General features: G+C 44.1%; 2 protein-coding genes and 1 long non-coding RNA gene across 3 annotated transcripts in view; 1 reads left to right on the top strand and 2 right to left on the bottom strand.

The window, feature by feature from the left end:
* Positions 1-11,787, bottom strand: part of FDXR (ferredoxin reductase) — a 29,497-nt gene extending 17,710 nt beyond the window's left edge. Inside the window, exons 1-2 of the mRNA XM_083430043.1 lie at positions 11,460-11,787; positions 6,501-6,610 (exon numbers count right to left, since the gene is read on the bottom strand). Coding sequence (XP_083286169.1) covers positions 6,501-6,610; positions 11,460-11,769 — 420 coding nt within the window. The 5' untranslated portion in view covers positions 11,770-11,787. The remainder of the gene's footprint in view (positions 1-6,500; positions 6,611-11,459) is intronic.
* A 44-nt stretch (positions 11,788-11,831) lies between these two features.
* Positions 11,832-24,837, top strand: LOC310672639. Its single transcript, XR_014508696.1, has 4 exons — positions 11,832-11,938; positions 13,882-13,899; positions 13,940-14,058; positions 24,587-24,837. It is a non-coding gene; the product is annotated as an uncharacterized lncRNA (long non-coding RNA).
* The window catches only part of FADS6 (fatty acid desaturase 6), a 26,959-nt gene continuing 20,063 nt past the window's right edge, over positions 20,167-27,062 (bottom strand). Inside the window, 3 exon segments of the mRNA XM_083430048.1 lie at positions 20,167-21,428; positions 23,371-23,550; positions 24,844-25,031. Of these exon segments, the coding sequence (XP_083286174.1) occupies positions 21,279-21,428; positions 23,371-23,550; positions 24,844-25,031 (518 nt within the window). The 3' untranslated portion in view covers positions 20,167-21,278.

Here is a 27,062-nt window from a genome sequence, read left to right as displayed (position 1 = left end):
AAATTGACTGAAGCTATTATACAGTTGAAATAGGCCATATGCAACAGCTGCTGTTGCAGCAGTTTAATGCAACTCCTATTTTTACTTTTTGAACAGACAGTTTTGAGGTCCACTTACTCACAAATTGCTGTGGACGCCACCCATGGATTACATTACTTCCTTTTAAAAAACCCACATCTTCTCCTGGATGATGGCAGTATCTAGAAGGCTCCATGAAGTTGGTGGGGATCAAAGCATAACCACTTCAAGTCAGCACTGACACCATCTTGGGATGCAGCCACCTGGTCTGGAGTTCTCACAAAGCAGAACCCAACATCCATATGTGTTCACTTTCAATTTACTTCAATTACAATTAGCAACTTCAAACATTCCACTTTTCAGAGGTTTATCTCAGAACAGGTCTTCTTGCCTAAACCAGGGAAATGTGGGTTCTCTCCTCCTTTACTGCAGCCACAAGGAGGAGCTTGAAAGCTTTCCCTTCTGTTTTCAGTTTACTGTGGTGCCTCGCAAGACGAAAAGAATCCGTTCCACAGGTCTTTTCGTCTTGCGGTTTTTTCGTCTTGCGAAGCAAGCCCATTGGCGGATTAGCGCTATTAGCACTATTGACAATTTAAGGGCTAAAAACGGCTTTTTAAGGCTTGGGGGATTAGCGGTTTTGCTGCTAAAATGCTTTTAGCAGCTTAGCGCTTCAGGAAAAGGGGTTTTGGAGCGAGAAAAAAAATTCAAAATTTTTCGTCATTTTTCGTCTTGCGAAGCAAGCCCATAGGGAAATTCATCTTGCGAAGCGCCTCTGCAGACGGAAAACCCTTTCGTCTTGCGGGTTTTCCGTCTTGCGAGGCATTCGTCTTGCGGGGCACCACGGTACTGTGGTTTTCTGTAATGCCAGAACCTGGAACTGTGGCTAAACTTAACTACCACTTAGGAAACAGGATCATAAACCACAGTTTGAAGTTGGTTTCTTTCCCTCAAGCATAGATAAGATTGACCACTGTTTGTCCAGGTTTAGCTGTAACACACAACCGCGGCTTGTAGGAAACTGAAGCAAAAGCTTCTGATCTTCACCTTGCAAACTGTGCTAGAGGAGGAAAGAGCCTGATGCACAATCACGTAACACTAACACTATAGTTCAGTGTTACATCCAAAACATAGCCACCGTGCTCCAATAATGTAATGCCTTTTTCTTAAATCTTAGTGCTCTTTATTCATTGCCGCATAATGTGTATTTAACAAGCGGCAGGCCGCAGTCCCAAATACTGGGGAGTGAATCCCATCAGACTTAATGGGATTTGTTCTGAGTAAACATGCTCAGGGTTGCTTTGTTAGGAAAGGAACTACAATAGATCTCAGTTAATTACCAGATACTTGTGAACCAGTTGGAACCATCCATTCGTGGATGAGCTCCGGAACGTGCTAAACAGTACAATACAGAACAGCTCATCACAACTGCCACCTTCTAACCCAAAGAGCTGCCTGTTATTGGAATACAGATTGGCAAAGGGACGAGACCTCGATTCAGTTATAAATATGTATGCGAGGTTTTGAACTTTGGGGACATTATTGTTTCTCGGAGAGACTTCCCTCACGACCTGGTAAATTATTTGCTTTTGATCATCCTTTGCCTGGGGATTTCGGGGTAAATCTTAACACTGCAATTGTTTCAGCAGGAGTGGGAACTCTGGGAAGGGGGCTAGAATCTAAAGTAGGCACACACTTTGAAAATTCGGTTAGAGAATACCATGCATTTAAATATGCTTCCCACCAGGTAACAAAATGTCTCCCACCAGACAGCTATTATGGAATCCAACATCAACAAACCCAAAACCCTGGGAATGATTGGGTTGTATTCAAAAGCTGTTTGTGCCCAAGTGGAAGTGACTTCGACTCCTAAAATGGGACATTACCTCTCTCCTTTCCCTCCCATGTCCTCAGGGTTGGGGGATCTGCCAGAGCAGATTTCAGGAGCATGTGGTGGAAGGACAGAAAGGTGAAGTCCCACTGCGTGGGCTGAAGTCCATTCACATAACACTGGGTTCCATTCTGTAGCTCTGCGAAATGACTGGTGGCTCCTATGAACTAGCAGTACATTGGAGGCAGTATGCTTCTGATTACCAGCTGACAAGGACAGTACATTTGTGAGCAGGTCCTCTTTCCAGGTTTCCTACAGGAATCTGGCTGGCCACTGCGAGAAGCGGATGGTTCTCTGGTCTGATCCATCCGGGTTCCTCTGAGCAGCACTCACAGAACTACCATCCCTATGGTTCTTCAGGAGGAAGCGGTGAGACTTTAATCATCTGAAAACAAGCTTTAAATGTGGAGGACAGATTTAATGTTGGCTTGTAGCAATTCAGCATGGCCCCGCATTACAGTGTATTAGAAAGCCAGTGTGGCGCAGTGGTTGGGATGCTGGACTAAGACATGAGAGTCAAGGGTTCTAATCCCGACTCATCCACGAAGCTCACATGGTGACCCTGGGCCAATCACAAGTCTCCATCCTACGCCACAGGGTCGTTGTGAAGATAAAACGTGTCGGCAGTGGAAATCGTGGGTAGGACTCAACTAACAAAGCCCCACAAATGGAAGGGCCTTTGCTAGCACAACGGGCCTTTGCCCCACCTCCGCCACTGGCCTTGGCTCTGGGTGCGTTGGCAGAACCCCCGGAACAGGGAGGGAGGAGAGTGTAAAAACTGTCCCATTAGGCAAGCAGAAATGTTTGTGGTGACGGGAGCAATCTGCTTAGCACCACACAGAATTTCTCCCTGCGAATGCCTCCTAAGGCAAGATAGGAATGCATGCAATTTCCTTTTGACAATCTGAAGCCACAGTAGTAACTCCATGAGCAGTACCGTTGTAGGGGGTTAAGATGAGATAGAGATAGTCCTCCTCCAGGCTCCAGTGGGGCGGGAGAGCAGGAGGTCTGCCCCTGCCCAAGCCCCAACTGTACCTGGCAGAAGCCAATAGAACAGGGCAAAGCAATTCAAAGCTGCTCCTCCACCCCCAGAGAGGAGGCTGATATTTGCCCCTGCTCTGCTGCACCAACGTGAAGCTAGCGCAGCCAAAGAAACATGCATGCACATGCACACATGCGCAGGCACCCCTTGTGGCCAGCAGGGTCTGGGTGCAGTGGAGGACCTGATGTTACGTTCCTCCAGTCTTAGGACTGCCATGCCGGAGGACTTTCCCAAGCCTTGACACAAACGCAGGACACAAAACAAGGCTGGGGAAGCCAGAGCTACTCTTGCAGAGACCCACATTTTCAGCTACACTAGCATCACACGTCAAGAGCTCGCCCTGAGCAGGGAGAGCGATGCCCTTGAACATGCTGGCACCCATTCCAGGATCAGTTTGTTATGCCTTTCAGGATTATCCTTCACAGTCGAATTCTGCAGCTGAGGGCGAGCAACAGGAACATTGTTTTCCCAATTTCAACCAAGAGGGAGAGAGAGAGAGAGCTCTTGAAGTTCAAAAGGATAGCAGTGGAGGCGGGAGAGAGAAGAGTGATCCTAATTTAATAGCATCACAACCAGTACTGCAAGAAGCAGAACACTTTATTCCCAATTACAGTCTCTTCCATATTCTGAACCGGCCTTCCAGCGAGAGATTTCCATCCCTCCAAGAGTCTCTGATGTGCTAATTAACCTACCTGACCTGGCTATACACAAGCACAGAAAATCCTTTTTTCTTTTTACTATTTGGATCTAATCACCCTTGCAAAAAAAAAAAAAAAAAAGTTGTGTGAAGCTTGCTTTCTCTTTTCGGGTCCAAAGCATTGTCCCAATCAAAGGAATCGCCTCCACCATCAAAACTTGCAATCTCATGCAAGGCTTAAGGCCAAGATCTGCTAAGCATTTCAGACAGTGGGTGTGAAATTTTCTAGTTTAGAATCCCTCTGCAGAAAAGCTGCAGGCCTCCATAGACCCTTAACCAGGAGTAAGTCCTATTGAATTCAGTGGGGCATACTTCTGAATAGACAAATGCAGGGTTTCCTCTGTTATTATCTGTGGAGCCTCCACGAAAGGAGGCTCACCAAAAACCTGCTATGAACAGTGTCCAGTTAAGAGATGAAGGTTGCAATTCTACACAGGCATAGTAAGTACCAAGGAACTGAGCCATAATAATAATAATAATAATAATAATATCTTTATTGTCATTGCCCCCTTCAGGGACAACGAAATTACTTCACTGCTCCATAAAAACACTAATTAAACAATACAGTAAATGCACAGGATTGCATTTTTGCTCACACTCATGTATGAGGATGGATTTTTAAAAAATATTATTTGGGAATGGCTATTGTAGTTGTTGCTGTTTTTTATTCTATTACATGGTACAGGAAGCAAACCCTCACATCTGCTTCTCAGTGACTTGCACACAGACACACACAAAGAGGGGAAATGCTACTAATCGCCTGTGATCTTGCAGGTACTATTCAACAGACACCCAGTCAGAATAATAATAATAATAATAATAATAATAATAATAATAATAATAATATATTTATACCACGGCTGAGTTTCCCCAGCCACTCTGGGCGGCTTCCTATCGAGAGTTAAAAACAATACAGCATTAAATATTAAAAACTTCCCTAAACAGGGCTGCCTTCAGATGTCTTCTAAAAGTCTGGTAGTTGTTTTTCTCTTTGACATCTGATGGGCGGGCGCCACTACCGAGAAAGCCCTCTGTCTGGTTCCCTATAATCTCACTTCTCGCAATGAGGGAACCGCCAGAAGGCCCTCGGCGCTGGACCTCAGAATGTTTTAAATCAAACCACAAGGAAAAGCAATTGGTCCGAAAACATTCCAATCTAAAACAAAAATAGATAACTGTGTGTTTTTTGTATTTTAATGCTTGCCTAAGCGTTTCACTAACAAACATACAACAGAGCCACCAAAATACCCAATAATATAGAAATGAGCTAAAATGCCAACTCTCCAAACGTTTTTTCAGCTACTCAGGTCTTCTTCAGCAGTTTAAGCACGTTAAAAAGAATCCTACAAGAGTTGGGAGGGACCATGAGAGTCATCTAGTCCACCCCCCTGCAAGGGAGGAATCTTTTGCCCAATGTGGGGCTTGAACCCACTTCCCTGAAATTAAGAATCTTTTGCACTACTGACTGAGCTAAGAAACCTTGTTCTTGCTCATCTGGGCCCTGCTAGGCCTACATATTCATCATGCCCCCAAGTTCTGGTATGTTTCATGCACACAATAGAGCTATGCTGGATCAAAAAGGAAGACAATATGCCATGTCTGGGTCTCTTGGGCCTTTGTGCACATTTTTTTCTGCTTTAGCCAACAGAGGCCTTGGCATCATGATAAGAGTAGCGGAAAAGCAGATGCGAAGCCAAAACAAAGGTGACAGAATAGCACATTTTGGCAAACCGGCACTGGAATGTGATAAAATGCCCTGTGTGGAGAACTGCCGACACAGCAGGGTCCCAGGTGCTCAATTCTCCACCCCCTCCCAAATTAATTAATTAGTCTGTTTCTACTCTATACAGTGGCACCTCGGGTTAAGTACTTAATTCGTTCCAGAGGTCTGTTCTTAACCTGAAACTGTTCTTAACCTGAAGCACCACTTTAGCTAATGGGGCCTCCTGCTGCCACTGTGCCGCAGCTGTGCAATTTCTGTTCTCATCCTGAAGCAAAGTTCTTAACCTGAGGTATTATTTCTGGGTTAGCGGAGTCTGTAACCTGAAGCGTATGTAACCCGAGGTACCACTATATATGTAGTCATTTCGGCTGCATGAACAGTAAAATTAATAGAAAGTTCCTGGTTCCATTACTGAATGATCTTAAGACGTAAAGGGATTTTTAAAGGTTGTTCTTTTGCAGAGTTTTCTGCCCCCCCCCCTTCTTTCTTGCTTCATGATTGCATTCCATATGGATTTTCATATCATTTAATAGAGTCATACCTCGGAAGTTGAACAAAATCGGTTCCGGAAGTCCGTTCGACTTCTGAAACATTTAACTTCCAAAGCGCAGCTTCCGATTGGCAGCAGGAAACTCCTGCAGACAATCGGAAGCCGCGGAAACCCCAGCGGACATACGGCTTCCAAAAGAACTTTAGAAAACCGGAACACTCACTTCCAGTTTTCGATCGTTCGGGAGCCGGAACATTTGACTCCCAAGGCATTCAGGAACCATTAAGCTTTGGGTAGTATTATAACAAAGTGAGCAACTGCAGTCCTTTGTTGCCTCCTTTCCACATGATAAGCCGTCAAAGCCCCAAAGAGAGAATTTGGAACACACGTATTAAGTGAATTCTTCACCCTCCAGGGACAATCATTGCCAGCAAATAAGAGTCATAGAATAGTAGAGTTGGAAAGGTCCACAAAGGTCATCTAGCCCAACCCCCCTGCAATGCAGGAATATTTTGCCCAATGTGGGACTCGAACCCGTGACCCTAAGAATAAGAGTCTCGTGCTCTACCGACTGAGCTATCTAAGCTCCTGCTTCCAGAAGCCACGGTGGAGATAAGAAGCCTTTGTAAGTATGCCAATTACCTTCAGAAGGTGTTGTGCCGTGTAGAATCCAGCAGGTCCGCTGCCTACAATACATATCCGAGGTTCGGTCTTGGCTGTGGAAAGGAGCCTCTTGTTGCCTGAGAACAAAACTGGGGGGAAGACAACAGAGAGGTCACACGAAAAGCAAAAAAACAAAAACCACAGTGGTCCATAGCTGGTAGGTTCAATCCAGCTGCAGAAATGTGCACCTGGCCTGGAAAATAATAATATATCACTGGAAAAGTGATGTATATATACACCCCTTCAGTTCCAGCCTGATTGCTGTCAAAAGTGGCTATCAGCAAACAAAGCAGAACCAAACCCCATGGAAGTGGGGCAGAAACAGTGGGGCAGGAAAAAGACCCCCTTACAACAAGGGGGCTTATGGCCCACTGTTTCCACGTTCACCTTGCCTGCTGATCACCACTATCGGCTTATTCAGCTTGCAGAATGAAGCACAGAAGCATAGAGTTGTAAGTGTGCAATATTTCCAATTCGCCAACCATCCCCTCCTCTAGCCATCCTTGCTCAGAGTTAACATATAGAGAAAATGTTATTCTTGTGTCTGTGAATTTTATTCCCCTCATAGGGGGAAGTGAACTGGTGCCTCCTTTATTACTAAGCATCCCCAACTCTACCAGTTAATTTAAAAAATAGCAACAATTGTTCCTATAAGCAGTTATCAGCACAGTTTGGATAAGCAGCTGTGAATCCAATATACCCACAAAATGCATGTCAAAGGAATTAGAGGGGGGGCCTTACACTTATTGTAACAACCTCATGGTGATAATGGGCTACCTATTATATTGGGGGGGGGGGCACCAGTCACAGCATTGCATGGGTTTGCACTGTAATATTTTATATTTCCCCCATGATCCAAGTCCTTGACAGCTTGCTTATCCATGACAAATAACAGGGTTCATACTCTCATCCCCTTTGTGTCCCAGCAGCAATGCTGGTTTGAAATATCTCATTCACGACAGCAATACAATCCAGAGGCCAAAAATCATCAGTTACCACACGTGACTTAATCAAAAAGGCGAAGGCCTAGAGATCGTAGCCTTCCCACCCCCCACCCCACCCCAGCCTAAAAAGACCTTGGCAGTCACTGATAATTTTTACACTGTGAAGTACAAAGATAGCCCTATTCCCCAGCACGTCACTGAGTCGAACATTTTGACGAACTGTCCCTGAGATTTTATGGGTTGTTGTTTTTTACCAGTTTGGGTTGCGCAAGCATTACTTGCTTCAGAACTGCTAGACTTGCTTGGATCTACAGCCTGCCTAAACTTGTATTCCAGTTCCAACCGGGGCCAATATTAGAAGCTTGAAAACAGAGATTGAGAACCAGTGGGCCCTCCAGAAGTTGCGGCCTACAGAGCAGTCAGTGCACAGATCAAAATGGACTTCAATAGACCCCTATGGCCTTTCAGAAGGACAAGCATTTACCCCCTATACCAAGGCTACACTATTGAAAAATGCTGCTAATCTACCTCAGAAGATCCTTGTATGACCTACTGAGATAGTGAACGTGAATACAGTGGTGCCTCGCAAGACGAAATTAATTCGTTCTGCGAGTTTTTTCGTTCTGCGAGTTTTTTCGTCTTGCGAAGCACCACTGTGTATTGACGGTTTCCCGTAGGAATGCATTGGCGGTTAAAAAAAAAAAGGCGCAAGACGTTTCGTCTTGCAAGTGAGCCCATAGGGAAATCCGTCTTGCGAAGCAACTCAGAAAACGAAAAACTCTTTCGTCTTGCGAGTTTTTGGTCTTCCGAGGCATTCATCTTGCGAGGTACCACTATATCCAGAAAGACAGGAATGCCAAATCAGATCTATATAGTGGCTGAAAGAAGCATTGTGGGTGTGAGGATCTATGGGTCTTTGGGGGCACACTATGTGAACCTGCCGTGGATGGTTCAGCCTCCCCGGCTATCACAATGCATTGTAGAGGTCATTTGGGATCTCGTCTGATTTACACAACAGACACTAAAGCATACAAGCAATTTAGCAGGATACACCCTATGCCAGTGGATGTCCAACAGGTCGATCGCGATCGACAGGTCGATTCCCGGGGGCTCCCTTTTGATTGCCAGCTGTAAAAAGAATTGTGTAGGAAGTCTCCCCACCCCCACCCCGCTCATTCTGTCCGTGAGATGGGCGGTCATTTAAGATAAAAAAACTTGTTTGTATCATTTTGTCTGTTCTTTAGACCTGTGGTTGTTTTTGAGTGCTTTATGACCCTCCCCAAAAAAAGTTCACCAACTTTCATCCTCCCCCCCAAAAAGGCTCAACAACTTTGGTTCCCCCCTTCCAATGACAATGGGTAGATCACTGCCAGTTGTTTTATACTGGGAGTAGATCGCAGTCTCTAGGGAGGTGGGCATGCCTGCCCTGCGCTAATGCATTGCCACTGAGAAGGGGAATACCTTTACCGCCTGTGCCTGCAGTCTAAAGACTACTGTGTAAACTTTACCTTTGGTTAAATACAGTCTTGCAGCCCTTGGAATACTTTGTGTAGGCCTACACCCATCTGGAAGCAGGGTGGTCCAACACACAGCCCAAGGGCCACATGCAGCCCTCAAGGCCTTTTTTGGCAGCAGTCTTAGAAAATCAGATATACAGTGGAACCTCTGTTTTTGAATGTAATCCGTTCTGGAAAACCTTTTGACTTCTGAAACGTTCAAAAATGGAAGCAATTACTTCCGGGTTTTCAGCGTTCAAAAACCGAAACGTTCTGCTTCCAAGACGCTGAAAAACCGATGTTCCACTGTTTAAGCTAACCAACCAAATGGTTCCTTAAACCTGGGTTAAGGTAAGGTTGACACAGCAGAATATCTAGGCGCCACTGGGCAGGGGAACAGTGAGGATTATTATTAATTATTATTATTATTATAATCATCACCATCATTTATATACCACTTTATAGTTTAAGGGGGGGGGCATCTCAAAGTGGTTTGCAATACATTAAAGCATCCAATGAAACAATCCAATTTCCAGCTTCAAGGAAAATACTTCAGTGTCATTTTGCTTTCCCCATATTGATTTACCAACTTAATTTATATAGCTTCCTCTTAGCAGAAGTACTCTATGAAGACAGTGTGGTAGTTAGTGTTGGACTAGGACCTGGAAAATGCCTGTACAGTGGTACCTCGGGTTACAGACGCTTCAGGTTACAGACGCTTCAGCTTACAGACTCTGCTAACCCAGAAATAGTACCTCAGGTTAAGAACTTTGCTTCAGGATGAGAACAGAAATCATGGTCCGGCGGCGCGGCGGCAGCGGGAGGCCCCATGAGCTAAAGTGGTGCTTCAGGTTAAGAACAGTTTCAGGTTAAGAACGGACCTCCAGAACAAATTAAGTTCTTAACCCAAGGTACCACTGTATTTGTGCTTCACGCACGGCCCTAAGACGCCCATGAAATGTACGTTACCTAAGCGGGTCCAAGACAGAACAGCAACACCATATCCAATTGCAGTAACGCTGCACCTAATCCCAAACTCACCCCTGCACATGAATGCAGAAAATCTCTGGTGTACCCTGGTTTGAACACACTCCAAATGCCACAAAACCGACAAGATCAGACAAAAGATCTCTCCCTCTCTAGTCCGGCCTCCTGTTCCCACAGTGGCCAACCAGAACCCACAGCAGCAGGACATGAGCACAACAGCCCTCACGCCTCAGAGTGCCTCTGGTCCTGGAGAGAGCATAAATAGCAGCCACCCTGACTAGTAGCCACCGACAAGGAATTTGATACCAAACACTTTTTCAAGCTATGCACGCCAGTGTTGGCTTCCCACGCTCTGGACTAACAACGGTGGGAGAAAGAAGCACCTTCTAACCCACTGGGGGTTAGTAGCATCAAGCAACACTGGGCAGATCACACAGGCAACCCACACTACTGGCCTTTCAACTGCCACACCTCTGGAGCACGGAAAGGCCTAAGGGGCAGCAGCATAGGCCTCACCTCATGTGGCCTACGGCCTCAGGTGGGCCCAATAAGGGCACCAACTTTCCCCTGCTCCTGCTGTTGCTGGGATAGCAGAGTTGGTAGAGCATGAGACTTCATGCTGACCTTCAAAGCCCTAAATGACCTCAGTCCTGTATACCTGAAGGAGCATCTCCACCCCACCTTATGACGGTTCCCTCACTGTGAGAAGCCAAGTTACAGGGAACCAGGCAGAGGGCCTTATTGGTAGTGGCACCCGCCCTGTGGAACGCCCTCCCTTCAGATGTGAAGGAAATAAGCAGCTATCTTATCTTTAAAAGACATCTGAAGGCAGCTCTGTTTAGGGAAGTTTTTAATATTTAATGCTGTATTGTTTTTAACACTCGATTGGAAGCCGCCCAGAGTGGCTGGGGAAACTCAGCCAGATGGGCGGGGTATAAATAATAAATTATTATTATAATTATAATTATTATTCATCTCAGGGTCGTGGGTTCAAGCCCCACATTGGGCCAAAAGATTCCTGTATTGCAGAAGGTTGGACTACATGACTCTCTGAGATTCCTCACACACACATTCCCTGCCGCCCGGACTTGGGCGCCTCCCTCTCCCTGTTTCTCCACCCTGCCAAACAGCCAAGTTCTGGGACAGCTCCCTTGGTAAAAGCCTGGGACTCTTAATGTCTCAGGGTTGTCTGTTCAAGTCCCACGCTGGGCAAAAGATTCCTGCACTGCAGGGGGTTGGACTGGATGACCCTGGGGGTCCCTTCCAACTCGACAATTCTACGATTCCGTTCTTCTACCTTAGTCTTTCAGCAGATCGGGAGCAAGGTATCGCTTTCGTTTCTTGCTATGCCGTTTATCTTTTGCCTTTTTATATTGCAAACCGCCCTGTGACCGTCGTGCGGTATAGAATTTTAATTGATATTAAGAACAACCAAGCATGCAATCAAATGACGCCCCCCACTTATAGGGTCCCCCCCCCCAAAAAATAATTCCAACAGCTGCCCCGCTTACCGGCTCCGGAGGGAGGCCGCTCTCCCGCGAGGGCTCCGCTAGGCAGAGAAGAGCGGAGCGCGCTCGCCCTCCTCCAGCGAAGGATCCCCCCGGCGCGGCTCATCCTGGCAAGCGGCGCGGCGGCATCGAACCCCGGCGCCTGTCCCGCCGCTTTAGTCTCCTCTCGCCCGGAGAACGCCGCGACCAATCGCAGGGCGCGAGGGGACGTCCTTAGCGTGGGTCCGCCCACGCGCCGCCGGACGGCTCCGTTCTCGTCCCGCCCCTCGGTCAGCCAGAGGGCCAATCGCGCCGAGCGCAAGTTATTTAGCATAGGACCGGCCCAACCCGGAAATTCAGAGCGCGGCCACAGGAGGAAGCACGTGACGGAATGCGCCTCTCCTGCCTTGGCCAGGTGGGCTGCGGAACTCTATGGTGCATCCTCCGCGGAAAAGGGGTATCGATTCTTCCCCCAGCTGCATGGGAAGCATTGATAAGTAAAGGTAGCTACGATCATGGGCGTAGCCAAGGGGGCGGGGCAGACCCCCCCCCAATAAATCAAAATCAATAGAAATCTGAAGTTCTGCCTCTCCGTAACTAAAATCCTGGCTACGGTGATGGGGAATAATCACACTTGCCCAGCCCTGAGTTGTATTCTGTTCAACAGTGAGTGGACAATTGACTGTCCACGTGCAGCAGCAGCCCTGCCTCGTAATAGGGCTTTAATCCACCCTGGTCCATACTAATTCTTCCTTATCGCAAACTAAGCCATATGATTCGCAGACAGCATGCATGAATTCCCTTGCTAGGAACAAAATAGATTTGTTTTCTCGTACACCACTAGATGTGAAACGTAAATGTGGAGCCCTACAATACAGAAGTGCAAATTGCATGTTGTTGTCACTCCCTTGCCGTGGCGAAGGGGCTTGAATAACTCAGAGAAGCTATGGGCTATGCCGGTCAGGGCCACCCAAGATGGACAGGGCATAGTGGAGAGTTTTGACCAAACGTGATCCACCTGGAGAAGGAACCGGCAAGCCACTCCAGTATCCCTGCCAAGAAAACTCCATGGACAAAGACAACAGGCACATTGTTGTGGTGGTGGTTATTATTACTATTATTATTATTGTACCCCACCCATCTGACTGGGTTGCCCCAGGCACTCTGAGCAGCTTCCAGCATACAGTGGTACCTCAGGTTACATACACTTCAGGTTACAGACTCCACTAACCGAGAAATAGTACCTCGGGTTAAGAACTTTTCTTCAGGATGAGAACAGAAATCGTGCTCCGGTGGTGCGGCGGCAGCGGGAGGCCCCATTAGCTAAAGTGGTGCTTCAGGTTAACAACAGTTTCAGGTTAAGAACAGACCTCCGGAACGAATTAAGTACTTAACCTGAGGTACCACTGTATACAAAAACATCAAACGTAAAAAACTTCCCTATACAGGGCTGCCTTCAGATGTTTTCAAAAGGTTGTATAGTTACTTATCTTCTTGACATCTGATGGGAGGGGGTTCCACAGGGCGGGCGCCACTACCAAGAAGTCCCTCTGGCTAGTTCATGATTAATACAGCCTCTTTCCCCTTCCATTGCTTTCTACCTTAACATTAGCTAGATAAGTGTGCTGCTAAGGGAAACCGTCAGGCGTAAGAAATGTTTAGGCTGGATCACTGTTGTGTGTGATAGAGGACCTTGGTGTGTCACCTGAGGATGCCAAGCCCTAAGAGTTACTTGTCTAGTAATATAAACTAAATACAGGGGTACCTCGGGTTAAGTACTTAATTCGTTCCGGAGGTCCGTTCTTAACCTGAAACTGTTCTTAACCTGAAGCACCACTTTAGCTAATGCTGCTGCGCCGCCGGAGCACGATTTCTGTTCTCATCCTGAAGCAAAGTTCTTAACCCGAGGTAATATTTCTGGGTTAGCGGAGTCTGTAACCTGAAGTGTATGTAACCCGAGGTACCACTGTAGTGCCATCTGAATTGGGTGCAAAATGCTGTCCAATCACAGTCAGTTTCATAAAAGTTTTAACATTATATAACCTTTATAATGTCAAACAGGAAACACATTACATTTTTGTTCCACCATTCCGCCTTCAGGATGTTTCTCTCTCATCCCTCATTTTACCTTGATAAAATCCTTGTGAGATAGTTTAGACTGAGAGATGGTAGTTGGTTCAAGGTTATTCAGTGAGTTTCATGGCCAAGCGAGGGATTTGAAGCTGGGTCTCCCACATCCTTGTCTGACACACTGATTTTTCCATAGACTCACTAGCTCCGCACGTCAAATGTTAATGGTAAAACTGAAGGTCGAGATACAGCTGGAATCTTTTCTGGTCAACAACCCTTTATGGATGCTAATCTGAGTCATTGCTGTTCCACAGTCATCTGGAACAGTACTTTGGAAAGCAGAATACTATTTATTACTTTGAAATTTTCTTCACAGCTCGTTTAGCAGGGCCAAGCCCCCACCCCCCAGTTGAACACTCATTCAGCAGGGCCAGGCCCCCACCCCCCAGTTGTACATACGGTTACATTTGTACTGTAAATCATGTTGTTTCCAAAGAGGTATCCAGCCTGATTCTGTGCATGTTTAGTTGGAAAGAAGTCCATTTACTTTCAAGTAAGTAGTAGCATTCTCTGTGATACTGCAGTATTCGCTCAATATTCAAGTTGACAAAATCATATACATATCAACACACTAGACTTCTTGTCTATCCCGTTGTATATTCCTTTTTTTACAAATGAATGTACTCTTATTATTGTATATTTCTTTACATTTTATCTAATACATTCCTATATCAATATGTGCTCTTATTCTTATTTCTCAACTCAGTCTCACTCCAACGTCAGTCAAATGCTAGCATAGATACAAACCTTTACTGTATTTTTGAACATATCTTTTATATCTATCCCACTTTTCCATAAATTTTTGTTTTGAATTGCCTCTCAGGGTATTTGTTAACTGCGCCATTTGTTTTTGTTTTTTCTCTTTGTTCTTTTGTTTGTTTGTTTGTTTGTTTCATTTTTTTCTAGGTATATAAAATTTGTATATAATTTTTGTATACATGTTGGAAATTATATTATAGTAAGTCCTGTAATGTAATATAACAACGTTTACCGATGTAATATAAGAATGTTAACAAATAGATAAAATGCAAATACATACATATATATATATATATATATATATATATTCAAGTTGACATAGCTGTTGTCCTGCCCCCAACTCTGGCTTCCTTAGTCACAGCTACCTCTTTTTTTCTTCTTCTTTTTGGTCATCAGTTACATGTTGAAGGATTTTTCGTTCCCAGGACAAACCATGCCTTTAGAAGTCTATTTTTATTAAAGACCTTGAAGCCATAAATAAATACTTCCTAAAAGGTCTGCTAGATAAGCCACTCACAGAAAGAAAAAAACAAGGCTATATTTATCTGCCTAAAATAGACCATATTTTCCCTTTCATCTTCTCTTGAAGTCATTGATCTGCAGAATTGCCAATTATTCAAGATTTCAGCATGAATGATAGGAAATGTGCCCCAGCACAAATGTTGCTAGTTCTGTCTGTTCTCCCTTAATTTAATAGCCAAGAAGAGCATAAAAACATGACCTAGGTTTATTTCAAGACAAGCTGTTGCAATCTACTACTTGATATGCCACAATATGTGGGTTTTTACAACACTGAGTATAATGCAAAAATTATATTCTTTATAATTTCTAGTGTGTTCTGATTTCTCACTAAACTGATACAGTGGTATCAGTGGTACATCTCACTAAACTGATACAGTGGTACGCTTCAGGTTACAGACGCTTCAGGTTACAGACTCCGCTAACCCAGAAATAGTACCTCAGGTTAAGAACTTTACCTCAGGATGAGAACAGGAATCGTGCTCCGGCGGCGCGGCAGCAGCAGGAGGCCCCATTAGCTAAAGTGCTTCTTCAGGTTAAGAACAGTTTCGGGTTCAGAAAGGACCTCCAAAACGAATTAAGTTCTTAACCCGAGGTACCACTGTACACAGTTGTCTAGTATTGAATCCTTCATGGCACTTCCTCAGTAACATATTGCAATAAAAAGAGTTTCCATGAAGTTGGGATCAAGGGCAACACAAAATGGCACCGTGTGGTGGCTTCCTGAGGAGGATGAGCAAGATCTACTGCCTCTGAACTTGGAGGGGATGTAATAATACAGAGCCATCGTGACTAGTAGCCATTGATAGCTTTTCCCACTGATGTGTAAAAAAACCCCAAACCCTTTTTAAAGCCATCCCTGTTTGTGGCTATTGCCAGATCTTGTGACAGCATATTCTGCAGTTCAGCCATGCACTGTGTGAAGATGTATGTCCTTTGTCCTGATCTCCCATCATTCAGCTTTTGTTGGATGACCCCCATGTTTTGGCACAGTGGTACCTCGGGTTAAGAACTTAATTCGTTCCGGAGGTCCGTTCTTAACCTGAAACTGTTCTTAACCTGAAGCACCACTTTAGCTAATGGGGCCTCCCGCTGCTGCCGCGCCGCCGGAGCACGATTTCTGTTCTCATCCTGAGGTAAAGTTCTTATCCCGAGGTACTATTTCTGGGTTAGCAGAGTCTGTAACCTGAAGCGTATGTAACCCGAGGTACCACTGTATTATTAAAGAGGGAGAAAAACTTACCCACTTCCCCCACACCGTTGTTCTATAAACTTCTTGTAATGTCCTTCCTTACTCAGTAGAATCAGAGATGGAAGGGCCCATGTGGGTCATCTAGCCCAACCCCCTACAATGCAGGATTTATTTATTTTTTACCAAGGTGGGGCTTAAACCCACAACCTTGAGATTAAGAGTCTCATGCTCTACCAACTGTACTATCCTAGATTATATCCTATTTTTGGTAAACTAAAAAGCTGAAAATGTTTGTAACCTTTCGTCTGGGGTGTTGCTCTTGCTCCCCTGATAATTTTGGCTGCTCTTTCTCTGCAGCTTTTCCAGCTCTTAAATCTAAACCATTTCTGTCTAGACCAGCCTCTTGTTTCGTGAAACAGCCAGTTGGAATATTCTGGGGCCTTACAAGCAAAGCACCAAGAGCACAGTCTTCTCCTGTTTGTTCTCCGTGTCTGGTAGCCATTTAAACAGCATATGAAGCTGAAGGTTTATTAGCCATTTAGAGTCTTCCCACCCTGACTCCAAATCACTTTAGTCATCAGAGTTGTTCGTAAACATTACATTTATAGGTGCATGATATCAACCCTCTACAATGGCAGTTCTTCTGAAATATATCCAAACAAGCACTGAATAAGATATTTTCTGAATATCCTGCTGACCTGAGACAATTCTCCTGAAGTGAGAGGGACTAGCTGATTTTTTAAGCGATCTGTTTTGAATGCTGTGTCCTGTGATAGTTAATACCATGGCTTATAGCCATTGGTAGACTTAGCTTTCATAAATGTGCCTAATCCAGTTCAAGGCGGCTTCCAAACCAGCAGCTACCATCACATTTTGTGGTAGTAAATTCCACAAGTTAATATATGTGCATTGTGTGAAGCATTTTATCCTGTCATCTGTGAGCTTATTGCCAATCAGCTTCATTAAATGGCTGCCCCATTCTCAAGGCATGAGAGAATATTTATTTCACCCATTTTATCCACTCTGTACCCAATTTTGTAAACTCCTTAATGATAGCAAATTAATTATGAGCAAGCCCCTTGGATCCCCATTCAACCTGCAGATGTTGGCTAAGTATGCAATCTGATGCATGCTTACCTGTGGTTAAACTCCACTGGTTTGAATGGGATTATGAGTGGACATGCATAGGATCGCACTGCTAATCTCTGTGTGGTGATACCATAGAGAGGGGCATTATTTTCAGTAGCAAGCAAATTTTGCTTAAAAACTTCACCTGCATGCTGTCAATATGATTTTACTGCAATAGCAACCGCTGTGTATATGAACTGTATAGTTAAGCTTTATTCTGAACAAGATCAGAGCTTGTCAAACATGATTGTTTCTGAACTGAGCTGTAATTATGCCAGCAGCATGTGGCATTGGGATTAACCTCTTCACACAATCTGAAATGGTATCGAAATAAATCTCTGTTTAATCCTCCTCTCCCCCCCCCTTGCCCCTTAATTTTGCTGCCATTGGATTGGGGGGCACTGTGGTCTTCGTAAACCACGGAGGAAATTCATCATGATGATTAATCAAGCCTTTAATGAACAAATAGAGAGGAATGGATGGGAAATTAGACCAGCAAAATCCACCCTTGTCAGCCAGTTCAGGATTATTCCCTACGCAGTGCTTGCTTCTACTCTGAAATGATAAAGCCTTACTTTCAGTTGGTGGCTATTAAGTAAAAGTTGAAGTGAATGTGTTGTTTTGAAAATATTGTGATGAATACTCAGATTTTTAAAAAATCAGGATAACAAAAGGCCAACAAATGACCTTTCAGACATTTGTTGGAGTATGACTCCCACCATCCCTGACCATGGGGCTTTGCTGATTAGGGATAATGGGAGCTGGAGTCCCAGCAAAATCTGAAGGGTTCTGCATCCCTGGCTTCCAAGAACATTCAGGTTTATCTTCTACTTCTAGAACTTCTTGTTCTTGTGGCATACTGCTTAATTTGCCATGATTCATTTGCTGGTCAACAGTGAAAACATTGCACATCAATAGTTGCAAAACAGACATCACTCTGAGCTTGCAGACATAAGACAGGTGAATGACTTCTTGTATTATCTTATATTCCATCCTTTCAGCACTTACCTTTTTACATTCCACTCTTATCCTCCATGGTGTAGGAGCTCTGGAAGTGGGGTAATAGCTACAGCTATGGTTTGCCATTTCAGAAATCACAGAATCATAGAAGTGTTGTAGTTAGGATTCCTTAACCATGACTTAGCATCATGTCTTACTTGTGCCTATGTATCAGTCATTAAGGATTTGTATTACAGGCTTGATATGTTGTTGAGGGGTTTATATTCTTGCTATTTGGATTGGGGGGGGGGTCATTTGTTCATAAACAACAACAATGACTTTCATAATAAAACTTGCAATATAGAAAGAACTTCAAATTTGATCTATTTTGGTAAGTTCAAGCGATGCATAGTCTACAATGAATATTCCATTCGATACCCACTAAGACCAAAGAATAACAGTTTCGGGAACTAGCTGAATTGAAATGAATATTCAGAGCAAAATGAATTTGTTATCTTGGTCCGGCACAGCTACTGTGTTGCTGATCTCTTGCCTAAGAGAGTGAGAGCAGGTATCAGGCTCCTATTTGCTTCAAAGTGATCTTCTTCTTCTCTTCCTTTGACTTCCTGCCATTAACTATAATTTCACAGAACATGTTCACCAATCCAACCCAAGGTTGATGCAAGCCAGCTTCCCCTAATAAAGCATGATTTCAAACCACAGTTTTCAGAAGAACATGGTTTGTGATGATATTCATGTAATATTCAACTATAGTTAAGGCAGGGGGAAATTATTCTGAAGAGGGGAGGCTTTGTCTTTTCTGTGATGGCTTTGTTATAAATTTAAGTGCATAGGAGCCAACTCTAGGGGCTGGGGGTTTTTGCACACACCCCCAATAAAATATTTGAGAGTTGATGGGCAATTGACATCCAAATGATGCATGCGCACTATGTCATTTGATCAATTATGCAGGGCAGGCCTTACCTGCCCCCCCCCAATATTTTATTCAAGTTGGCACCCCTGTTTAAGTGGGAATGTGTGTTGAGTACTACAGAATACAGTGGTACCTCGGGTTACATACACTTCAGGTTACATAGCTTCAGGTTACAGACTCCGCTAACCCAGAAATAGTACCTCAGGTTAAGAACTTTGCTTCAGGATGAGAACAGAAATGGTGCTCCGGTGGCGGGGCGGCTAATGGGAGGCCCCATTAGCTAAAGTGGTGCTTCAGGTTAAGAACAGTTTCAGGTTAAGAACAGACCTTCGGAACGAATTAAGTACTTAACCCGAGATACCACTGTACTCACATTCACATCTCATCCTGATTTTCTGCCCCCAAATATCTTCACACTTTTTCTCCCTATCAAAAATACCTTGCCACGTACTGGATGCTTCATGAACCCAGCTGTACCAAGTGATAACAAATGGCACATTGATTACACAACGCTCGACACCTGCAGCCAGATTCGGGATGACAGGTTTTTTTGTAAAATAATAATCATCAATGAAATCCATCAAATCATGGATATGTAACGGAGCCTAGTTGGCTGTCTTATTGAAAAAATGTCACTTTAAAGTTCAGTAATACTAAATTTGGAATGTTGGAGCAGCATCAGCAATTTCAATATCCTGACTACATCTGGGTCTCTGCAATAGCTCATACCATGTTCCACCCACCCAGTCATCTTCCCTTCCTGCCTCTGCTACCTGCGACCTTGCTGGTGATGCTCAGTGGCGGAGGAACTCTCTCCGGCACCCGGGGCGGCACAGCCCATATGGACTGCGCATGTGCGGCATCCCACGTTTGCACAGTCCATATGCCACTCATGTGTGACAGCATCCCGTATGGACGGCATGTATGAGCAGCAGCCCGGATGGACGCCATGTGAGCAGCGCCCATACGGACTGCATGCGCCCTCGGCCGCTCTACAGCTGGGGGGAGGCAGGGGCCATCTTGTCACCCCTCCCAGAGTGGCACCCGGGGTGACCTGCCCCCTCCTTCCTACACCCCTGGTGATGCTCCACATTCTTTCAAAAGAAAATAAATTAGGCAAGGCAGAGATGTAAAATTGCATTACCAGTTTTATCTCAAGAACGCAAGTTCTCCATCACAGGAAATTTTAGGGGGAGGGGGAGGTAATATAAGAATTCATTTTCTTCCTACCTCCTCCCCCGCATTGCATAATAATTTCCACAGCAGCAGTCTTTAATATAGGCTTCCCCCCCAACATCATTCTTGTTAAGAAGTCTACCACCCAAGGTGGTTGTGTTGTCCCGGCTTATTGGGCTGTCATCATTTGGAGGTAACTTCCATTTTGCCAGTTCTGGAAATTTGCCTTCAAGGCCCATCAATCATTCCATGGAGAAGTATCACCTTTTCAATTGTCCTAGATTGGAGGCTTGACTTAACAAAGTGATTTAGCTAAGTTTAACAAAGTCCCTGAGTTATCCTGTCTGCACTGAGACAGGAGTCAACTTGATCTTTCATGTATTACTTTCCCCCTTGCAGACAAAACCTCCACACATTTCATTTCTGTTGTAATGTATGGAAAGCAGTATGAAATTTCCTCCATTGTGGATTCATAAATCAGCATCAGTCTGATCTCAGGCATACACCAAAGTTGTGCGGGCGAATACCACTCAACCATCTTGCTGTGTGCAAGTGTCTCCTGACATGAATGTTACATCTGTTTAAGGGGCAGCGGGGGAAATAACGCATGAATCAGCCCTTACAGCAGCAGTGGCAAACCTGTGGCTTTCCATTTGTTGCTGAAACATAACTCTCATCAGCCCCAGCAAACATGGTCAGGGATGATGGAAACTCTAATATAGCAATGTCTTGACTAGAGGGTTCACCATCCCTACTCTATAATTCATAGGAAGGATGCATCAAAGTTGTCGGTGTGCAAAATTAAAAGAGAGCGGGGAGGTTGAGTCAAAGTATTAAAAATATCTCTTGTATAGGAGCAATTGATCTCCCCTTTGACTCATCACTGAGCAGATGCAGTTTCTTATCCAAAAGGTCATCTACTTGTCCATATGGAAGATATTAAAGACATGCTGGTGTTCCCCTTGATAGCTTGATCCAGTTCCTAATCTGAATTCTAAATTTCTTGATTCTGGGAAAGAGCAGTCTTGCCTTAGGTTTATAATAGCTGTGTGTCCTAGAAGAGCTGTCACTGAATCCCAACAAGTTCAGAAATAGGTGGCGCGTGGACCATCAGTTCTTCATATTTGGCCAGGAACAACTTCAGGCGGGACCAATAAGAATCCTCATTGTATGTCAACTTCTTCTCTTTAAAGTACCGGGAAACAATTGGCTTGATCTAAAAGGGAAAGGCAGCATTAATTAGCATTACTAGTGATTACTAATATTTCCAGCAGTTAGGATAGCCCCTAGACTAAATCCCTCTTGGGCCCTCATTTGCCAGCTGCAGAAGCAAAAGAGGGGTGTGGTTAAACAGCATGCCCTTCAACATTTCTCCGATGAAAATAGGGACATCTTAATTCAATAAATTGAGGGACGCGGGTGGCGCTGTGGGTTAAACCACAGAGCCTAGGACTTGCTGATCAGAAGGTCGGCGGTTTGAATCCCCGTGACTGGGTGAGCTCCTGTTGCTCGGTCCCTACTCCTGCCAACCTAGCAGTTCGAAAGCATGTCAAAGTGCAGGTAGATAAATAGGTACCGCTCTGGCGGGAAGGTAAACGGCGTTTCCGTGTGCTGCTCTGGTTTGCCAGAAGCACCTTAGTCATGCTGGCCACATGACCCGGAAGCTGTACGCCGGCTCCCTCATGACTGGACCTAATGGTCAGGGGTCCCTTTACCTTTATTAATTATTATTACTATTACTATTATTATTTTGTTTATATCTAGCCCATCTGACTGGGTTGCCCCAGCCACTCTAGGTAGCTTCCAACATATATAAAAACATCATAAAACATTAAAAAACTTCCCTATACAGAGCTGCCTTTGGATGGCTTGGGGGCCGCATTAAAACATACCCTCCAATATTTCTCTGATGAAAATAGGAACACTCTAAGGAAAAGTGGGAAATTTCAGCATCAAATCAGAAACTGGGACAGCTTCTGAAAATTCTGGACTGTCCTTGGAAAACAGGGACACTTGGAGTGTCTGGAACAGTCCTCATGCCACAGATATTTGGCAAGTGGCTGGGGGGGGGGGTGTCCTCCACTTCCATTACAAAGCAGCCCCAGCTCCAGCAAAACTCTTTGCTGTTGACCTGAGTTAAAGCCTCAGGCCCCAAGTATCTGAACAACCACATCCTTCCCTACAACCCCTCTCAACTGTTAAGATTGGTGGGAAGGCGGGTGCTTAGTATTTCTGCTGCCCTCAAAACTAATGTGAGGTGGTGGCCTGGAAGCCAGCATTCCTTGTGACAGCCCCTAAATTGTGGGATTCCCATGGCACCAAGGTTTGTCCAGCATCTTCACTGTACAGCTTCCATTGGATGCAGAAGACACTCCTCTTTACCCTGGTCATTGATAGCTGAGAATGTAAAAATATACCTGTCTCTGCCTTCCGATTTAAACTGCATGGGTTTCTTATTTAAATTGTATTAGTTAGTTGCTTATAAAAATTATTTTTATCTGATTTTAAAATTAGATGGCTGCATTGTTGTAACCTCCTTATGGTGAGGAGTGGGTAAGGAAACCTATAATGGATAGAATAAATGCAATTTCTTCTATCCCCAGAGATGTTGTTGTTACAATATAGAAGCAATGCTGCTGCGAGCTGATTGCTTGGAAACGTCACATGATGTTGGGAGTGTCTGTGGGAAACAGACAGCACCGGAATTAGCTCAGAGTGTAATATGAGCTGCACAGGAAGTGTTTGTTCAGTTGTCTGCTGGAGTTTGAAGAGAGCAGACATGTTTTTTGTAACACTGCAAAGACAGAAATAAAGCCATGTAAATACGTTTCTGTCTATCTCTTTCCCCTGCCGGGGGGGCAGGAAAGAGGGGTGTGTTCTTCTCATGCTGAGAAGGATCGCCTATCGCGACCTCTGCCTGGATCCTGCCGGGAAAGCAGACCGGGAGGTCAACAGGAGACCAAGCCGGGTGCCTGGGAGAGTTGCCAGTTTCTCCTGATAAAGGCTTGGAATCCAACAGTTGTGACCTTGACCTCCCATGAATTCACTTCCTTCTTAAAACCACCAGACATGTCCCCTTCTCCTTACTCATTCCACATTCAATAGACACTACTGCCTTCTAAAGACCCAGCACGTCCATCCGCCACCCAACTTCGCACCTTCAGGCACATGTTATCAGAAAGTGCTGGGAAGAGATGATGCTCCACGTGGCAGCTGATGATTGAGTGCCCAAAGGACCAGTCCAGCAGGGGATTCCGAGGCAGGTTCAGAACGCCACAGCTCATCATGTGAATCCGTTTGGGCTTTTTGTCAGCTGCGAACATTGGCAGGCCAATATGCTACGAGACAAAACCACAAAGAGCTAGCTGCTGCTGATCCTTCCTAAGAGCTCGAGAGGAAGCTTAGCTACAGAAGGAAGCATCTGAGTAATAGCAATAAATCATGTTTCCAGATACATCGCAGTGTATCTATGGTGGAGAAACAGTAACTCACTCAGAAATGGAACAGACCCAGAATTCTGCATTAAGTAATTCACAACCTGCATAAAGGCAGGGATGGGGAATCAATTTGATTTAGTTCACATAAACCTAGAATTTGTATGTTCTGAAACAACGTGCAAACTGAAATGCAAGCAAGATTTCCAAATTCGCACTTCTCTAAATTCTGCAATACATCACAAAATAATATAATTAATTCACTTTTCAGGGGAAATGTGGCATAAAAATGCATATATTAGTGAGATTAATAGCAAAAAAATATTATTAACATATAGAGGGGAAATCTTGCAAAAACACGTACATCAAGCAAGATTTCATTCAACAATCTGTATATTAGGAGAAATGCATGCTAACATTCTATTTTTTGTGAGGACTTCTTTTCAACAAAGTAAATAGTAATGTAGGAATGTAGGGAACTGAACTTAAGATGGGGGAAAAGAGAAACTGCAAGAAACCTAAATGGACAGATTCATCCATCTATATACAAAGATCACATCAAGTATGGATGCTGTCAAATATCTGATGCAGCCTAATTCCATGTTTACTTGCAATATTGCATCATGTGTACTTGGAAGTGAGTTTATTTATGCAGCCTAATTCCATGTTTACTTGCAATATTGCATCATGTGTACTTAGAAGTTAGTTTATTTATACAGCCTAATTCCATGTTTACTTGCAATATTGCATCATATACCGTATACTTAGAAGTGAGTTTGTTTATAAACTACATTACACTTATTATATTTGAGTGGGACTTATTCTTAATTGAGTGAACAGGATTGCAGCCAAAATGCATACTATCACAGAGGCATCTCTATATGTGTGTTTGTGTAGTTAAATATGCAACCAATGTTTCATGGTTCCATTTCCTTTGCAGGTTTTGCAGAATCCCATCTTTTAATCTACTTACAGCTCAGTCCTGTGCATCCCCATTCAGAAGCTGGTTTTGCGGAGTTCAGTGGGAGTTCATATACGTGGGGGGGGGGGGATTGCAGCCTAAACATGTCAACAGTGGGAAAGAATAAAGCATTTGCCAAATATGTTGGATGTTTCGAGTCACACGGCCTATTGCCGCGAGACCATCAATTAGTTAAACAGCAAGAGAGCCCTTGATACAGAGTTGGTAGCATTTACCTGGAAGATATTAACATGGATGTAAGGGTGGGAAAGGAGAGCTCGTGTGACCAGCATGCAACTGAGAGCGGACCACATGGACTGGAAACCTGAGATGTTGATCAGCAGCCAGTAATGGGAGTACAGGCCAACAAACATGCAACAGAGCGTCCGGATGGCAGTCTTCAATTCAACTTCTTTGAGCATGCCTGTGGAATCAAGAATCTGTGAATGTAGCAGCTCTCAGGGCTCTTTCCCTAAGCTGTTACACCATAGGTGGGAAGGCACATTTCTGAGAAGCAACCTGAAGCTCTGCCTCATGTGGGGCAATTTGCAGCAAGGCTCCATTCCTCATCCTTCTCCTTGATAATATTACAGCAACAGTCATTCCATTTTTGAAGCATTTCTATAGAGCCAAGCAGTGGTGTTAGGAGAGGGGGTGTTCAGCTCTTTTTCCTCATCACATTTCCCTAATGGCCTCCTTCTTGGGAGCTCGGTGGCAGGGGAAAATTTAGGTACAGCATCTGTGTGTGTTGGTGGGGGAAGAGAATTTAGAGTGGGGAAATAGTTCAGGTAAGATCAGTGGCTTGCTTGGGCTCCCCTCCCCACAGAAAAACACATCACCAAAAGTAGCCAATGGAAGATGCAGTTCTGTGCAGAATTAGCTTCTGCTCACTTATGTAGGTGCAAATTTAGAAATACTTACTATAATTGAAAGAGAAATAAAACATACCTCACTTCACACAAGATTATTGTTAAATATTTGACGGAAAACTAGGAAAAGGTGTGGATTTTGTTTAGTGGCATTGGGGTATTCTCCAGTAAAACTAGTTTTGGTAGGATGTGGTGAATGGTTTTATTCTGCACTCAAGGTCCGCCTGCCTGATCATAATATTTAAGGTCAGGAGTATTTGAGGTCAGGTGAGACTGGCTTAGCAACCCTGCAGAGGCAGGTTTCTCCCCTCTAATGTGTGGAATGGCCTGTTTGCTTGCTTTAAATAGCTGGAACTATGTTCTACAGGCCTCTTTCTCAGCCTGTGAGCACACTTGATTCAAATTAAGTAGGTGGGACTGGTTAAACAGATGTTCTTGTCTAATGGAAGTGGATTAGACTAGCATACTACATCTGAACTCCTGGAACATGAGTTGAGAAACCTGTGGGTCATGGACTTTCTAAAGTAAGCCAAAAGTAATTATTGCTTTTAATCTTTAACTGGTATGATGAATACCTCCTACAACTTTGTTTTCTTGATGTAACGTAAATAAATAAAATAAAATAAATAAATAAATAATACCCCCACCCATCTGGCTGGGTTTCCCCAGCCACTCTGGGCTGCTGCGTTGATACTTGGACCTGAAATGCTTGAGTCTTACATTTTAACGCTTGGGAACCACTTTTGTCCAGCAGATCCAGTGACAGTTCACCACAAGGTGTGGGCCTGTGCATCACAGGCAAGCTGTAATAGTCACTCAAAATTGTTCCCTATATGAGCACCTTGTGGCAAACTGTCACCGGATCTGCTACCAGGTTCAGTGAAGCCAAAGATGCTCTGAAATTCGCTTAGTCTAAATAAGAAATAATATTTTTACGATATGTATCAATAATGATCCGAGTCTATGCCATCAATCCCCACATTTACAAACCCCAGGTAGGCAAAATTCAAGCTTAGCCATTCCACTTTGGCACTTGCCAAAACAGACTTCATATCAAATAATTTCTCTCATGATATTGACCTATGAGTATTTTTAGTACTGCTTGTAAAACTGTACGCTTTTAAAACAATATTGCAATATCCTGTGATCCAATGGTTGGTGTTGTTAAATTCCCATAAACAAAAACAGCAAATGCTTTGTAAGTACTATAAATATTTCAACAAATAATTCCACATTGATAGAAGCATTAAGTGCCTTTTTGCTTCGATGCCTCATGTACTGGCTATAAAATAAGCACAAACCTGCAGTTAAAATGCAGGAAACCTATGGCTGCCAAAGACCTAAGGTCCAAAACTCATGCGACAGTAAAAAGATGAGTCACACCACACCAAGTGAATTTCAGTTGATGGGTTGCCATACCAAAAAGGTTTGGATCCGCTAGAGTAGCATATATTTAGTCCTTCCCCATCTTCTTACTCTGAGGCAAAGAATAAATGCTACACTGTGAGATACAATGACCAAAAATATCTTGATTTAAATCACCTTCTACACGAAGATACCTAAAATTGTCTAGGATAAATGTTATA

Source organism: Podarcis tiliguerta (assembly GCF_965153285.1).
Source record: "Podarcis tiliguerta genome assembly, chromosome: 2".
NCBI lineage: Eukaryota > Metazoa > Chordata > Lepidosauria > Squamata > Lacertidae > Podarcis > Podarcis tiliguerta.
Note: the sequence above shows the minus strand (reverse complement) of the source record. Positions and strands in the feature narration are given on the sequence as shown.